General features: G+C 41.2%; 1 protein-coding gene across 1 annotated transcript; it reads right to left on the bottom strand.

Moving 5' to 3' along the window:
• Positions 1–7,401: 7,401 nt before the first annotated feature.
• LOC129172441 (transcription factor 24-like) lies at positions 7,402–16,318 on the bottom strand. Its single transcript, XM_054762158.1, has 4 exons — positions 13,201–16,318; positions 9,290–9,442; positions 8,994–9,158; positions 7,402–8,874 (listed from the first exon to the last, which is right to left on the bottom strand). Exons 1-4 carry the CDS (start codon positions 13,342–13,344, stop codon positions 8,734–8,736), a joined length of 603 nt encoding a protein of 200 aa, XP_054618133.1. The 5' UTR covers positions 13,345–16,318; the 3' UTR covers positions 7,402–8,733.
• Positions 16,319–16,345: the final 27 nt, after the last annotated feature.

Genomic DNA, 16,345 nt, shown 5'->3' with positions numbered 1-16,345 from the left:
CTGTGGTTTAAAACAGCCTGCTAATGCTTGTTTGCAATAAATGGCTGACTCATTTTTTTTCGTCTCAGTCCCATTTCTTTTTTTATTTTTAATTTGAAGATCAAGCATCAAGCATCAAAACATTCAAGCTAACAGGTTTCCACATTCCAAAGAATTCCCACTTTTCCCATAGTTCTACACGTTCCATATCACAAATTCCCTTTGATCTTGGGAATTCGTACTACTTTCACATTTCTCAAACCATTCCAACATGAAATTATTCAGCTGATTCAGGACATCCATCCCAAAATTTCCCACTTTTTCGGAAAATCCACATTTCTGAACACAGATTTCTTGTGATCTTGAATTCTTACTCCTGCTACATCCTCAACTAAGTCAAACCATTCCTATGTCCACACATTCAGCTCATTCAGGACATGAGACTTATCTCTTTTCTACATTACAGAAACTCCTGGTTTCCTGGAATTCCACATTTTCCATCCCTAACATACCCATTGAAACATTCCACATTCCAAAAATCCCACTTTTTCCTGTAATTCTATATTTTCCGTAACAAAAATTCTCTGTGATCTTGAGAATTCGTGCTACAAGGAACATTCAGCTCTTTCCTGGTTTTCTCTGGAATACCACATTTCCGACCCAAATATTCCCATGGAAATGAATGTAATTTTTCCCACATTTCTCAACCCATTCAAAACAGCCCAGCATTAAAACATTCAGACTAACAATTTTCAAAATCCCAAGAATTCCCACTTTTCCCCCATACGTCTACATTTTCCGTAACACGAATTGATTTGATTTTGAGAATTCTTACTTCTTCCACATTCCTCAACCAATTCAAACCATTCCTATGTCCAAACATTCCGCTCATTCAGGACATTCATATCTATTTTCTACCTTACAAAAAAATCGGGTTTTCCCCGAAATGCCACACTTTCCGGCCCAAACGTTCCCATTAAAATCGTTTTTTGTTTGTTTTTTACATTTCCCAATCCATTCAAACCATTCCGGCGTCAAAACATTCAGGCTAACAATTTTCCACATCCTTAACATTCCCACTTTTCCAGAAATATTACATTTTCCAAACAACATTTCAGTTGTGTTGGGCATTCCCAGCTTGCCCTGACTGGTTGAAAACATTTCTAATTTAATAGCTGGCGTCTTCATTGATTTACTGCCGTGTCTTCTTTGTTGCTGTTCAGTTATTTCCTCACAGCTCTCCAGCATATCCTCCCCTCTTGTTTCCTTTCTTCTCCTCAGTCCCTCCTTCCTTCATCCGCTCCCACTAAGTTGTGCAGCCAACACAGATTGAGTGTGGGCTGGAAGATCCATAAATTCAGCCTGGAATCAGCAGGTTGAGGCCGTAATGAGCACACAGATGAAGAAATGTACTTATTAGCTGCACACATGAAGGGATGAAGGGGCAGACGCTTTCTTGGATGTGGATGGATGAAAAAACACACACTTTGCTGTTTTTATGACAAAAGTAAAACATTAAACTTTTTACTTGAAATTTTAGCTAGGCTGCCAGGACGTTAGCCAGGCTACCAGCGGCACCTGACCTGAGGGATATTCATCTTTTCAAATTTAAGAAGTAATATTTTACACTATCATAGAGCAACCAATTTGTACGGCCACATGTTTAACCAAGACATTCTGCCAACATTCTTCCTGGCGTCCCGCTCATGTCTTTAAGGACAGATATCCCTCAGGTCTGGTGTCCCTGGTAGCCTGGCTCGCTTCCTGGTAGACCGCTAGCTAGCGTCCCGGTAGCCTGGCAAACTTGCTGGTAGTCTGGATAACTTTCTGGTAGCGTAATTAACTTCCTGATAACCTGGTTAGCTTCCTGGTAGCCTGGTTAATTTCCTGGTAACCTGGCTAACTTCCTTTTGGCGTAACTATCTTCTTTGTAGCCTTGCTAAACTTCCTGGTAGCCTGGCTGCCTTTGTGGTAGCCTGGTTAATCTCCTGGTAGCCTAGCTAGCTTCCTGGTAGCTTTGCTAGCTTCCTGGTAGCCTGTTTAATTTCCTGGCAATATGCCTAACTTTCTGGTAACGTGACTAGCTTCTTGGTAGCCTGGCTAGCTTCCTGGTAGCACAACTAGCTTTCTGGTAGCCTGGCTAGCTTCCTGGTAGTCTACCTAACTTCCTGGTAGCATGGCTAGCTTCCTGGTAGCGTGGCTAATGTCTGTTTTGTGAAGTAGCAGCATTTCTGTCATGTATGTTTTTTATGGCGTTTGTGTGTTTTTTGGTTGTGGATCATTTCTGTGTTTGGAGAGTCTGTCGACCATCATAGGTACTACCCTGGGTGTCGATGCCATGAATATTTGGATGGATAAGCCTACTGTTGTCATTTGCGCCAACACAGAAAGAAAAAGGCTGCATGGATTGCTGGCAGTCTACATTGTGAAGTTTCTTCAGCAGTGTTGAGTGCAGTTGTTTAGCCAAGATCTCCAAATGAATCATCATACTGGAAATGATAATGATGTCCTCCATGCTTCCCTGGCTCCCTGCAGGCCGACAGATTTATGCAAGTAGCCTTGAATGCTGGCCTGTCGCTCATGGATGGAAGCCCACCATGTTCTGTGGGGAGTTGAGGGCGTCTGGGATGGTCAGTGATAGAGAGGATGTAGTCAGGGTCTACTTATCATGATAACGTATGAGTTACTTTTTGTAGTACTCTCATTTCTGCAGGCACATGTGGTGCTCATCTCGTCATTGGTGCACTTTCATAAAAAAACAATGTTTCTTTTTTGTGACAGTCCCCCAAATGTTCCCCAAAATGGCAACGCGTTAACCCATTTAACAAAGCTAATGGAACGCAAGGTCCCTGGGTCGTCCCGGCTGGCTGTCGGAGAAGGCGTTTCTCCAAGTTTCGTCTACATAATCCCAACACATACTCCAGTAACAACTTGAGAGAGAAGAGAGATACTTTATTCATCTCCAAGAGAAATTCACACTTACCATCACATATTTATTTGTGTTCACCTCACTGCAGGTTTTGAGGCCGGATTCTTATATATAAGTTTTACTTTACATCTCACAGCAACTATGGTGCATTCAAGGACCACCAAAGAATGTGTAAAATCTCAGTGCTTGGGGAAAAATATAATTGAAGCAAAAAGACAATGTGAAAAGTGTGGCCTTTTTTAACATTGGTACATGAATGTTGTACATTTTACCTTTTGTTTTTTTTCCAGAAATCTGCAAATGTGTGGGGATTCACTGTATTTCTTGAATGAATTGATATTAAAAAAAAAAAAAAACAGGAAAATATCACCAATTTTTAGCCTTAAAATTACTCTGGAAAACCTATTTCCAGCATCCCTGTGTGGAGTTTACATGTTCTCCCCGTGAGTGCGTGGGTTTCCTCCGGGTACTCCAGCTTCCTCCCACGTTCCAAAAAATATGCATGTTGGGTTAACTGGCGACTCTAATGAACTAATGAGTACAGTAGTTACTGAGGACCTATGGCACATAAATTTAGGGTACTTACTGAGGAACTAATGAGGAACTAATGAGTACAGTAGTTACTGAGGAACTAAGGCACATAAATTTAGGGTAGTTACTGAGGAACTAATGAAGATCAAATGGGGAACTAATGAGTAGAGTATCGAGGAAAAGGCTTCTTGAGACGTCATCTGTACTTCTGTGTAGAAGGTGTCGGACGTTTCGCTCCTCATCCGAAGAGCTTCGTCAGCAAACTAATAAGTGCTGGTAGCTTAGGCCTTAAATACAGTAAGAGTGGGCGGAATTGGTGTGCCAACACCCTCCTCCTATTGGTTCGTTACACTAAGCCTGGGCGGAGCAGTGGTATAATCCTATCCTGTTATTCACACCTACGATAAAAGGGAAGTGTCGCTCCCTGAATTGGGTATGAACGACTCTGATACTGGCTTGTTAGCATCTATTGTTCTGGCTCGGCCCTGCCTTCACCTCATTTGCAAGACTAAGAGCTGTGGGTTTTGGTCTCAGTAACCTGCTGAACACAGGGTCCAAATTGAACCTCAAACCACCATTCCGATTCAATGATGGGTTCTGTTGTTTGACAAAAATAGCTTCCTTTACTCCTCTTTCAAACCATCTGTTTTCTTTGGCCAAAATCTTTACCTCGCTGTCCTGAAAAGAGTGATTGGTAGCTTTCAGGTGTAGATGTACTGCTGATTGAGGACCACTAGCATTGTCCCTGCGATGTTGATAAAGCCTTTTTTGGAGCATTTGCTTAGTTTCCCCAATGTAGTGCTCTTTGCATTCCTCATCTTTACAGTGGATGGAATAGACCACATTGCTCTGTTTCTGGTTTGGAGCCTTGTCTTTAGGATGCACTCATTTTTGTCTCAGGGTATTTACTGGTTTGAAATAGGTAGGAATTTTGTGTTGCCATAAGATCCTCTGGAGTTTTTCGGAGACCCCCGCTACATAAGGGACTACCACTCCTCTCCTTTTTGCTTCTGTGGGCTTTTGGGTTTCTTTCCCTACTCTCTTCTTTTGACATTTGTTAAAAGCCCACCGTGGGTACCCACAGGTTGAGAGCGCTCTCTGGACATGTTGTGTCTCCTTTTTCTTTCCCTCAGCACCCTCATACCCAATTCAGGGAGCGACACTTCCCTTTTATCGTAGGTGTGAATAACAGGATAGGATTATACCACTGCTCCGCCCAGGCTTAGTGTAACGAACCAATAGGAGGAGGGTGTTGGCACACCAATTCCGCCCACTCTTACTGTATTTAAGGCCTAAGCTACCAGCACTTATTAGTTTGCTGACGAAGCTCTTCGGATGAGGAGCGAAACGTCCGACACCTTCTACACAGAAGTACAGATGACGTCTCAAGAAGCCTTTTCCTCGATGGACAACTCCTGTACGACTGAGAGCCTACACAGACGAATGAGTAGAGTAGTTACTGAGGAACTAAGGCACATAAATTTAGGGTAGTTACTGATGAAGTAATGAAGAACTGAGTACAGTAGTTACTGAGGAATTAAGGCACATAAATTTAGGGTAGTTTTGAGGAACTAATAAGGAACTAATGAGTACAGTAGTTACTGAGGAACTAAGGCACATAAATTGAGTGTAGTTACTGAGGAACTAATGAGTAACTGAGTAGTGATTACTACAGTAGTTACTGAGGAACTAAGGCACATAAATTTAGGGTACTTACTGAGGAACTAATGGGGAACTAATGAGTACAGTAGTTACTGAGGAACTAAGGCACATATATTAAGGGTAGTTACTGAGGAACTAATGAAGAACTAATGAGGAACTAATGAGCACAGTAGTTACTGAGGAACTGAGACACATATATTAAGGGTAGTTACTGAGGAACTAATGAAGAACTAATGAGGAACTAATGAGTACAGTAGTTACTGAGGTACTAAGGCACATAAATTTAGGGTACTTACTGAGGAACTAATGAAGAACTAATGAGTACAGTAGTTACTGAGGAACTAAGGCACATAAATTTAGGGTACTTACTGAGGAACTAATGAAGAACTAATGGGGAACTAATGAGTACAGTAGTTACTGAGAAACTAAGGCACATATATTAAGGGTAGTCACTGAGGAACTAATGAGGAACTAATGAGTATAGTCGTTACTGAGGAACTAAGGCACATATATTTAGGGTAGTTACTGAGGAACTAATGAGTAACTGAGTAGTGGTTAGGTAGGTTCATTCCTCATTAACTTCTGTAATTTTGTGTACCTTTATTGTAAAGCGTGACCAACTTATATTTATGATACAAAATCTGTGTTGATGAGTTTGCAGAAATGATTGTTATTTTGGCATTAAAAAGAATCCTACTGAGTCGTGTATCATATTGTAGCGTCGCTGGGAGCACTTGCTGCTTCCCAGCATGCTTTGCAAATTGTTGTAAGAATTCCGTTTTTAATGTTATGTAAGTGGTCGTTTGTCACTGCCTGTAGGATCTGTAGTTGCCCGTATGTGTGTCTGCTTATCTGGTGGTGTTAAGTCTGCTGTATTTTATAGTGCTTATTGCTTTGATTTGTGTCTACACCATGGCCATGGTTAGTGTTCTTTGTAGTTACCCCCCCCCCCCCATTCCTATGGTGTGTCAGGTTTATTGCCATCCTGACTAATGCCTGCCCAAATAAAAAGCAACATTTTTTTTTTTCAAGCAGCTGAACGTCTCTTTGCCGATGCGAGATTGCCGCCATGTACAATGTTTTATGTCATGTGTAGATGTCAATTGTGTATTCTTACTTTTAAATTAAGGGCTTTCACTAAAATAACATTACCGTTTAGGAGTTAGAGCCATTTGATGCGGATTACCTCCATTTTCTGGGGCTCAACACTATTTGGACTCCAGACTGGATGTCCATGTTCTCGAACGCTGTCTTGTTTGTTGACCTGAGCGATTTTACCCCGATGACGTCCTTTCCGGAAATGACACTGAGCTGCGAGCTAGTTTGTCCATGAACTGTAAATGTAATTTTTGCAAATTTACCGTTCACTTTCAAAAATCAAACAGTGTAAAACAATGGTCACCAACCTTTTTGAGACCAAGATCCCTGGTCTCGGCCTTGAACCTGCGCAACCAGGATACATACATATACAGTATATATATATATATATATATATATATATATATATACACAGTGGTGTGAAAAGTGTTTACCCACTTCCTGATTGGTTGTTTTTTTTACATGTTTGTGACACTTAACTGTTTCAGATCATGGAAACTGCTGAAACACCAACGTCAACAGACCTCATGAGAGTACAGTAGAGCCCAGAGGTACGTTCCACGTCTACTCCCCACTCCAAACCCTCCTAGTAGCTCGACGTTGACGTCTTTGATTTGAGATCAACATTTTCAAATAAAAGTGTTGTAATTATTAGATTTTAGTCAGCTCCAGAACCCTCCCCTTCTCTCTTCAGTTGCCATTGTTCACCAGTGACGGAAGCCAACAAGCTAAATGCACAATCCAGGTTTAAGCCCTAAATATGCCTCACAAACGTTAACACATTTAAAGCATGAAATGTAGCTACTCGCCACTAATGAACGATAATGATGATCGATAACCCGTGACTCCAATTCATCTGTTCTAATGCGACAACCGCACCGAAGCGGCTACCGGTAGTATGAGGCGCCCCTGCTCTGCAGGCCTCTGGGTCGTTCCAGCTAGCTGTCGGAGAAGGCATTCCTCCTTTTTTTGGAAAATTACCTGTCAGCAGTTGGCAGTTTTTTTATGTTTCATTAAAAAAAATAATGAAAGCTGTTCCCACAAAAACTAAAATGGTACAAAATGAACCCAACCGTGGCCTTAAAACCGAGGTACATACCGAACCGTGATGATGGCGTACCGTTTACGCCCATACTAGCCATGAAGCAGGAAGTAGCTTACTAACCAAGAAATAAATTACATTAACCAAACCAGTCTTTTTAAAAATAGCTTTATTAGTATCAAGACAAAAGAAATGATCCCAGCCATGATATATTAAAAAATGGCTATTACATGGACCTCATATGTGACACACACACACACACACACACACACATATATTGCGCTTCTACAGATGGTGTTTATGTTATATTTCACTGCATGGTTGTAATGATGACTAAATGCTCATCACTGCTCTGATAGGAGGTGGTCACACAGCTGCTCTGTTCCCTAAACAATCCCTCCTTTACTGCTTATCTGCCTGAACATCCCTTCACACACACACACACACACGCACACACACACACAGTGAGTACAGCCCTCACATTTCAGCACTATTTTTAATACAGTATTTCTTCTCAAGGGACAATAGTACAGAAATGAAACTTGGATATCTATCTACTGAAAATGGGGCTAAATAAGTGCTGCCAGCACGGTACATTGAAGGAAAAATGAATTCCAACATGTCCTGTGACATCGTGAAGCAAAACATGATGCCGTCCCTTCATTTTTCCCGGGCAGTTTTCATTTTGCACATCTACAGTAAGCATCAAAGTCTTTACTTTGATACATGATCATCTATGTAGACCTTCGACATGCATGGCTTATTTTGGATTTTTTGATCCAAGTCTCTCAAGCCCGGGTTTAAGAGGCTAAAGGAGGCACCTGTTTGGCATTGTAGGTCATTTTAGATGCGAACAGAGAGTGGTAGAGCACAGTGGTACTGCCATTGCACTGACACTGTAGTATGCTTGTAGAATGACCTTTAATGTCATAATCAACCAAAATGATGCATTTTATCTGCGCGCAGTTCATCAAAATGTCAACTCTTCTGCTTATTGTTCCGGCGGCTACACATATAAAGTATAGTTCTAACTATGAAAGTAACATATTTGCTTTATCAGAGTCTCCTTGTCATGTTCTGTGCTCCCGTTCTGCCATTTTAGTTTGAATTTGTTCTCCTACTTGTTTGTGTTTCCTGTCCAGATTCCGTTATTTCCTGTGCAGGGCGGAGCAACGAGGCACACCAGCATCCACTTGTTAATTAGTTGTAGTTGTCAGTTTCACTAGTGACACCTTACTACTGTGAAAGCTGCTTCCGGTATTTCATTTGCTTTTTATACTTGCCAGCTAGCACATTTTCCTACTCTGGCTTCCTGCTTGCCTCGTTGCTTTTCGCCCGAGCCATCCCTTTGCCGAAGCTGTTACTTTTTCTGCTAGTTGATGTGTTCTTCCATTTTTAGTGCGGTACGTTGTGTTCTCTCCAACTAATACCAAATCCTCACTCCTCACATAAAAGAATATTCATCAGGATGAATGTTAGGTCCCAAAAGTTCTTAACAGTCCTTGTCTCCTTCCACTGCGTGGCCAAGAAGGTGTGCTTCCTCCTGTCCAGATGGAGGCCTCTGATTATTTGGGACTCCTGAAAGCACTTCCCCCACACTGCCACAGTACAGCAGGGAACGCATTGGCCATTTCTGGAGGGAGAAACGTGTACAGTATGATTTGAGACGTGTAGTAATTGATACCTAGGGTTATAGGGCTGTAGTCATACCCTAACCCCAACGATAGTCATCATTTTGATTCCTGTCCTTACCTTAACAGGGTGGAGGTATCCGCCTGGTCTTGATGGCAAGGTGTGCTCAGAAACAGTTCTTCCCTGGTCCAAGGTCTGTGTCAGGTAGGCAATGTAGTTGGTAGCCAGAAGAAGAACATCCAGTTTGGAGAGCTTTGTGTCACGAGGGACAGATGGAAGAGCAGCCTGGACCAAGAAACTCAAGATTAGGGGAGGGAGATACTGCTAAATGTGTGGTATTGATCCAAAACCAGGTAAAATACAGGGCCAGTACCATCTAGAACCACCGGAAAGTGCACGTAAACGGTCTGCAGTACCTGCAGGCTGTGGAAGGCCTGGCGCAGGTTGCGTACGCGGCTTCTCTCCCGTGCCGCACTTTCTGGGGAGTAATGGGCACGTGTGGTGCTGGTCGGGACCTCAGACCCACAGACGGAGCTAGAGTTTGATCTGGGCCCATACCCAGAGGGCACCTGAAGTACACAGTCAGGATTAAAACAAACACATTGGAAATCAGATGGGCAGAACTAGCTTTAGCGTATTAGAAATAAATACTTCATGTACTTACTAAAATAATAATAGTATGCTTACTCCAAAACAAATAATCTATGGTTATGGTTGGGGTTAGGTAGATACGTAGATACAGTATATAGTCTAGATTAGAGTTGGGGTTAGGGGTTTAGGGTTGGGGTTATGGCAGTCATTGTCATCTGGCGGTCTTCAGGCCCCAGAATAAAATCACTGAATTCAGGTCCTGCCACATAATCTATTGAAAGTGGGTCATTTTATTGTGAAAATCCGAGTCCGCCTCACATTAGCACGACTCGCCTCGCTCTGCAGCGCGTAACGCATGCACAGACGGCATTCACCCTGACATCACCAAGGCAATTAAGTCTAAAATCCACCCATCCATCCATTTTCTATGCCGCTTCTCCTCATTAGGGTTGCGGGGGCATGCTGGAGCCTATCCCAGCTAACTTTGGGCGAGAGGCGGGGTACACCCTGGACTGGTCGCCAGCCAATCGCAGGGCATCATATACAAGTCTAAAATGACAAGCAATATTAGTGACCATATTGTTTGTAGTTAATGAACAATGCATACTTTTAATATTAACGCTATTTGCTGTCATTTGGTATTTCCCGCCGTCGAAATGAATCATGTGTGTTAGTCGTGTGTCATTTATGTCATGTTCATTTGTCACATCCCCTTTCCGATTCTCCAGTTCTCACTGCCTCCAAAATATGCGTTTGACGGCGGTAAAGTTTTGCAGGTACACACATTCTCCCACCAAACCACAACATTGCCGTAAAAAGTCATGTGCTGTATGTTGTATGTGAAATGCTGATTATTGATGGGTGGGGTGGTTCTGGATTTGTAAAATTGGACCCGTGAGAGACTTTAGTGGCTTGCTGCAGTACAGCGAATATAACACTGACAACATCTAAATATAATAATTAAAATGAACATCATAAAAAAACTACTTATACTACTAATATAATACATAATATAACATAGTACAGCAATTACTAATCAGCGGTTAATTGGTTCCAGACCTCACTGTGACAGGTGAATTTCCACAAAGTAGGATTCCTTATTTATAAATGGAATATTTTCGTACTTAGAGCATAGAAAACCTGTTTACAAGCTTCTAAATACGCTTTTTAACATTATTAGAGCCCTCCAGACATGAAATAACACCCCTACAGTCACCTTTACTCTCCTATTACCCAATATATAATTTAATGAGAGGAAAATAAGACATTTAAGACACAAATAAGACTCGTGTATTGCTATACATGTGTTCCCTACAGGACCTGAAAGAGAGTCTCGTCAGTGTAACATGAAGTAACATCTAGTGACCAGTGTAGAATACTACACACCATCATGTCTTTGAGTCTTCTCAATGCCTTAATTTGTATTTTACTTCATTTTGCAATTTTTATGCTTGAAACTACTTAATTCAGGCCAAAAATACATAACATTTGTTAAAATATGCATATTTTTGAACTAATAGGCCATATATTCAACAATGAAACAGCATGATTTATTAATTCCTATATTTTTGGAAAAGGAGAGAAAATAGAGTGAAGCCGTGAAATTCGAAGCGTGAAATGGCAAAGGATGATTGTATTTATAAAATTACTTATACAATAATATATAAATAATAATTATTCTAAGTAACATAAGTAATAATTCCAGTAATCCTTTTTTTGCAGTTAATTGGTTCACACTCGACCACGTTAAATGAATTTCCACGATATAGGATTCAATGTTAATAAATGGAATATTTTCATAGTTAGAGCATAGAAATGCTGTTTATGACTTTCTAACATTATTAGTGCCCTGTAGACATGAAATAACACACCAAGAGTCACCTTTACACTCCTATTATTCATTGTTTACACTACATTACACAACTCTTATGCTAAAGGAACTCCAGACACTTAGCAAGCTAGCGGGCTAACCAGTTAGCCTCGAATTAATTTATTCTAGATTTAAGAAAAAACTAACCACTTCCACACTTTTTTTATTTTATTTATCATGCCGGACATGCCATGGCTGACTTCATGCAGTGTTAAGGTAACATAATGTAAGGTAATGTCTTGATGTTGGGAGCGATAATTGCGATAGTGCTAGGCACGACTGTATAATGAATTATTATTATTAAGTAAAACTAATATAAGTGATCATTATGAGTAATAATAATGACTTAGGATATATCGAGGAAAAGGCTTCTTGAGACGTCATCTGTACTTCTGTGTAGAAGGTGTCGGACGTTTCGCTCCTCATCCGAAGAGCTTCGTCAGCAAACTAATAAGTGCTGGTAGCTTAGGCCTTAAATATAGTAAGAGTGGGCGGAATTGGTGTGCCAACACCCTCCTCCTATTGGTTCGTTACACTAAGCCTGGGCGGAGCAGTGGTATAATCCTATCCTGTTATTCACACCTACGATAAAAGGGAAGTGTCGCTCCCTGAATTGGATATGAACGACTCTGATACTGGCTTGTTAGCATCTATTGTTCTGGCTCGGCCCTGCCTTCACCTCATTTGCAAGACTAAGAGCTGTGGGTTTTGGTCTCAGTAACCTGCTGAACACAGGGTCCAAATTGAACCTCAAACCACCATTCCGATTCAATGATGGGTTCTGTTGTTTGACAAAAATAGCTTCCTTTACTCCTCTTTCAAACCATCTGTTTTCTTTGGCCAAAATCTTTACCTCGCTGTCCTGAAAAGAGTGATTGGTAGCTTTCAGGTGTAGATGTACTGCTGATTGAGGACCACTAGCATTGTCCCTGCGATGTTGATAAAGCCTTTTTTGGAGCATTTGCTTAGTTTCCCCAATGTAGTGCTCTTTGCATTCCTCATCTTTACAGTGGATGGAATAGACCACATTGCTCTGTTTCTGGTTTGGAGCCTTGTCTTTAGGATGCACTAATTTTTGTCTCAGGGTATTTACTGGTTTGAAATAGGTAGGAATTTTGTGTTGCCATAGACTTAGGATATAATATTCGGTTTCTTTTATGATGTAGTTGATGAACCCTGGATTAGGGTTATGCCAGTGGTGTCGAAAGTGTGGCCGAGGGGGTCATCTGTGCAATGTGGGCCGCAAAATTAAAAACAGAATTACAAAAAAAACATCAGCAAAAATTAGGGGAAAAAATACCAAAAAGGGCATGATTAAAAGAGAAAAATACAGGGTGTCCCCAAAAAAACCTCATCAATAATTGTAATTAAATGTATTTATTCATTACATTTTCAAAAATGTAATAGAATTTACAAACGTCATTTTATTGTTTTGTCAACGCCTGTTCTCAAACTGACGTGGTGAACGTGGAGGGGATTCAACGAAATCCACCTGTTTGGCAAGATCTGTGATAGATCTAGTTCTAGACCTAGATCTAGTGATAAATAGAGAGATAGATAGGCCCAGTCACCAAGGGTATTGTATATACTGTATCATGATTCTATTTCATTTTATTGTAGCTGGAGGACATTGGTGGATGACCAGTCCTGGGTGTACCCCGCCTCTCGCCCAAAGCCAGCTGGGATAGGCTCCTGCATACCCCAGCGACCCAAGTGAGGACAAGCGGCATAGAAAATGGACGGATTGATGGACACATGCTGGGTCCTCAATACACCCCCCATGCACACGGTTTCATACTGTGTTTATTTCATGTTTTACATACAACACAAGCGTCGGTCCCCATCGTACGTCGAAAATGAACTCACCCACTCCCGACTGCTGCGTATGCTCTGCCTACGTCTTTGCAGGCATCGAGGGCTGCCGCTCGTGGGGGGTCGCTGCATCGAGGGTTCCGCCGGCTGGTGGCTCAAGGCGACCGACATGAAACTCTCCAGAGGATTTCCCGCCATGTGTGCTCTCAAAGAAGAAGAAACTAATCCCGGGATGAGCGAACGGTCCTGAATCGCTTTAGTCTACGCCCATTGGCTGGACACTTCCTTCCCAGTCATCCGGTAAGTTACAATGAGCGCATGTTCTCCAATTAGGATTTCAGTAAGTTGTCAAAGCGAAAAGTGCACAAGGACCAACTTGGTTGAGTGAGGTAATGTGGGAATCTTCATGTGGTACTTATCTGGGCTGTCCGGTTGTCCTGATCCTCCCCTGGTTGTTTGGCTGCCAAGAGGAGCAGGCAGTCAGGCCAGGGGGAGTGCAGGACCAGAAAGGGGTCCCGAGTCAGGGCATTCTGGGGGCTTGGGAAACTGGAAAGCTGATGTTAACAGCTGGACTAGGGTGGGATTGGAGGGGTCGGGGCAGTGCGACATTGACCACGATGACCAGGAAGATAATTGTAGTGAACTAAGTATAGTACAGTTTTTATAGTTTCATGTTTTAATGTGCAAAAGTCACTTACTCATTTTATCAATACAGTAATGACCTTGCATAACCACCATGTCACTCGTTTCTTTGTCAGCGAGTACTACTACTTCCTGATTTATGGAGGCTGATAAAACATGCAGGAGGTACCAATATGAGTCAGGAGTGTGGACAGATAATGAAAAGACATTCCTGGATCTGCACCTTTTATCTAGATTTTAACGGTTTTTCCCTTGGCCCCTCGACAAAGTTCTGTTTTTGTTTTTTTGAAATCCTGCTAACTATCTGTCCTAGTTTTTACTGTTTTCCACTCAAATCGACAGTTAATGAGACAACTCGTCCATATACAGAGGATATATTATGGCTGTCAAATGAATCTGATTAATTAATCAGATTAATCACAATGCCTGTGAATATTCTCATTCATCCAGGTCATTGTATTCCTCAGGGCATAGAATCCATCGCATGCTCAGAAACTAGATAGGACTAGACTATGTGGTCTAGAACAACTGGACTGTTCAGGTGGTCTTAGACGCTTCACCTCTTATTTGCTTCGTCAGTTCATCTGCAAGTAGGACTAGACTATCTAGTGGAGGTGTCACGAGACACCCAACTCACAAGACGAGACGATGCACCAGACCGGGTCCACACGAAAAAGACGAGATTTTAACATAAATTGTCTCTTGATATTTATAATTGAAAAAATATATATTAAAAACACAACACATCCATACATATACGTGTATACATCTTTATTCATTAGTATAGAAATTTCACCTTTTTCAGTTACAGTATGCCTTTTTGCTCCGTTTTCCCCCGCTTTTGCTGGGTTTTTCTTTATTTCTGCAGTAAGCCACAATCCACAAATGGCCCCTGTGCCACACTTTGGACACCCATGCATGTTCTGCCAGGAAGGCATGGTGCAGCAAGGCCACGGAGGGCTTTCAGATGTGCATTGCAGGGCGTTACGGAGATAGGGCTCACTCCCGCTCACCTGCTCGGCTGATTCTTCACCTTTGATGGCTTGTATTTAATTGCCAAATCAATGCATGACACAAGAAACCCTTACAGTATATGCACACCCTTACTCGTTAAATATAGCGACCATGTCGCTAAAATCAACACGGATGTCTTCTGTGAATGAGGTATGTTATGAAACGAAACCGGAGATCTCCAGTACTTGTAAGTTGCCGCTGGGCCAAATGCATTGCGCGTGAATAGAACCGCTTGATGATTAAGGGTGCAGACATGTCCGAACATCTACGTGGGTTGATCTGACAAATCTTAAGTAAAACTTGATCTCCAAACAAGAAATCTCGGCATGCTTTAATCACCCCTACTATCTAGTCTTTGACTACCTAGACTAGACTCGACTAAATGTGGGAATGCGATCGAGTCAATGCCCTGAGAATACAATGACATGGATAAACTGTGATTAATAGGACATGCTCAAAGACTACATAGTCTAGTCCTATCTAGTCTTTAAGCATGAAGTCATGAAACCTGCTCGGATGAGAGGACAAATATCTTCTAAGACAACCTGAACAGTCCATTTGTTTTAGACGAGATAGTCTAGTCCAGGGGTGTCCAAACTATTTCCACTAAGGGCCGCATACTGAAAAATCAAAGGATGCGGGGGCGGCTTTTAAATTATTTTTTATAAACCAACCCCCCCCCCCAAAAAATGTCATATAATGTATATATGTACTGTATTTACACATAGAAATATTTATTCATTTTATCAGTGACAAAGCGTATTATTATTATTATGAACTGTTTCTCCTTACATTACTTTTTGGCTGTTTTTTTTTTTTATTTTTTACAAATATTTCAACAATCTTCTTGTACATTTTTTTCCTCCTACTTGTATGACTTATTCTCATACTATTTTGATTTTATTATCGTAACATTATCGCATTCACCCAACCTAATTTTCCTCAATTTTCAACTTATATTACAACTTTTTTCCTATAATATTCCCTCTAATTTTTCATGTTAATATAATGACTTTATTCCCTTAATATTTTGCCTTTATTTTTGTAAAATTACTGCTTTTTTTTTTCCATTTTTGCTGTTGCTTTTTTTTTTTTAATTTTATCATTTAATCGTATTTTTAGAATGTGCCGAGGGCCAATAAAAAAAGAGTCGCGGGCCATATATGGCCTACGGGCCGCACCTTGGACACCCCTGGTCTAGTCCTATCTAGTCTTTGAGCATGAACTGATAAAGCCCGCTCGAATGCGAGGCAAAACGTCTTCCGAGAAAACCTGATCAGTCCAGTTGTTTTCGACTGGATAGTCTACAGTAGTCTCGATAATCTAATCATATAATTTACAATTTTAACTGTCAATTGAATATTAAAATGCTAAAAATACACAATGTTTTAAAAATTCTATTTTAACATTTATTATTATCGTTACCTTTCCTTGCTGATTGGTTGGGAACTATCACATGGTTTCTTCTACAGAGGGACTTTTTCATGGCCCCTGATGCTAAAGGTTGATTGCTTTTCTTTCATGTAAATTTTGATGTATGAGA

The sequence above is a fragment of the Dunckerocampus dactyliophorus genome, chromosome 19 (assembly GCF_027744805.1).
Source record: "Dunckerocampus dactyliophorus isolate RoL2022-P2 chromosome 19, RoL_Ddac_1.1, whole genome shotgun sequence".
Taxonomy (NCBI): domain Eukaryota; kingdom Metazoa; phylum Chordata; class Actinopteri; order Syngnathiformes; family Syngnathidae; genus Dunckerocampus; species Dunckerocampus dactyliophorus.
The sequence above is the reverse complement of the archived record's forward strand: the minus strand, read 5'-3'. Positions and strand labels throughout refer to the sequence as shown.

What these genes read in the sequence shown, in the direction of transcription:
- LOC129172441 (XM_054762158.1), bottom strand. Translation starts at nt 13,344, where the DNA reads ATGGCGGGAAATCCTCTGGAGAGTTTCATGTCGGTCGCCTTGAGCCAC. An exon ending in TACGCAGCAGTCGGGAGTGG is followed by an intron (nt 9,443 to 13,200) that starts GTGAGTTCATTT and finishes TGTGTACTTCAG; the next exon opens with GTGCCCTCTGGGTATGGGCC. An exon ending in GATACCTCCACCCTGTTAAG is followed by an intron (nt 8,875 to 8,993) that starts GTAAGGACAGGA and finishes TTCTCCCTCCAG; the next exon opens with AAATGGCCAATGCGTTCCCT.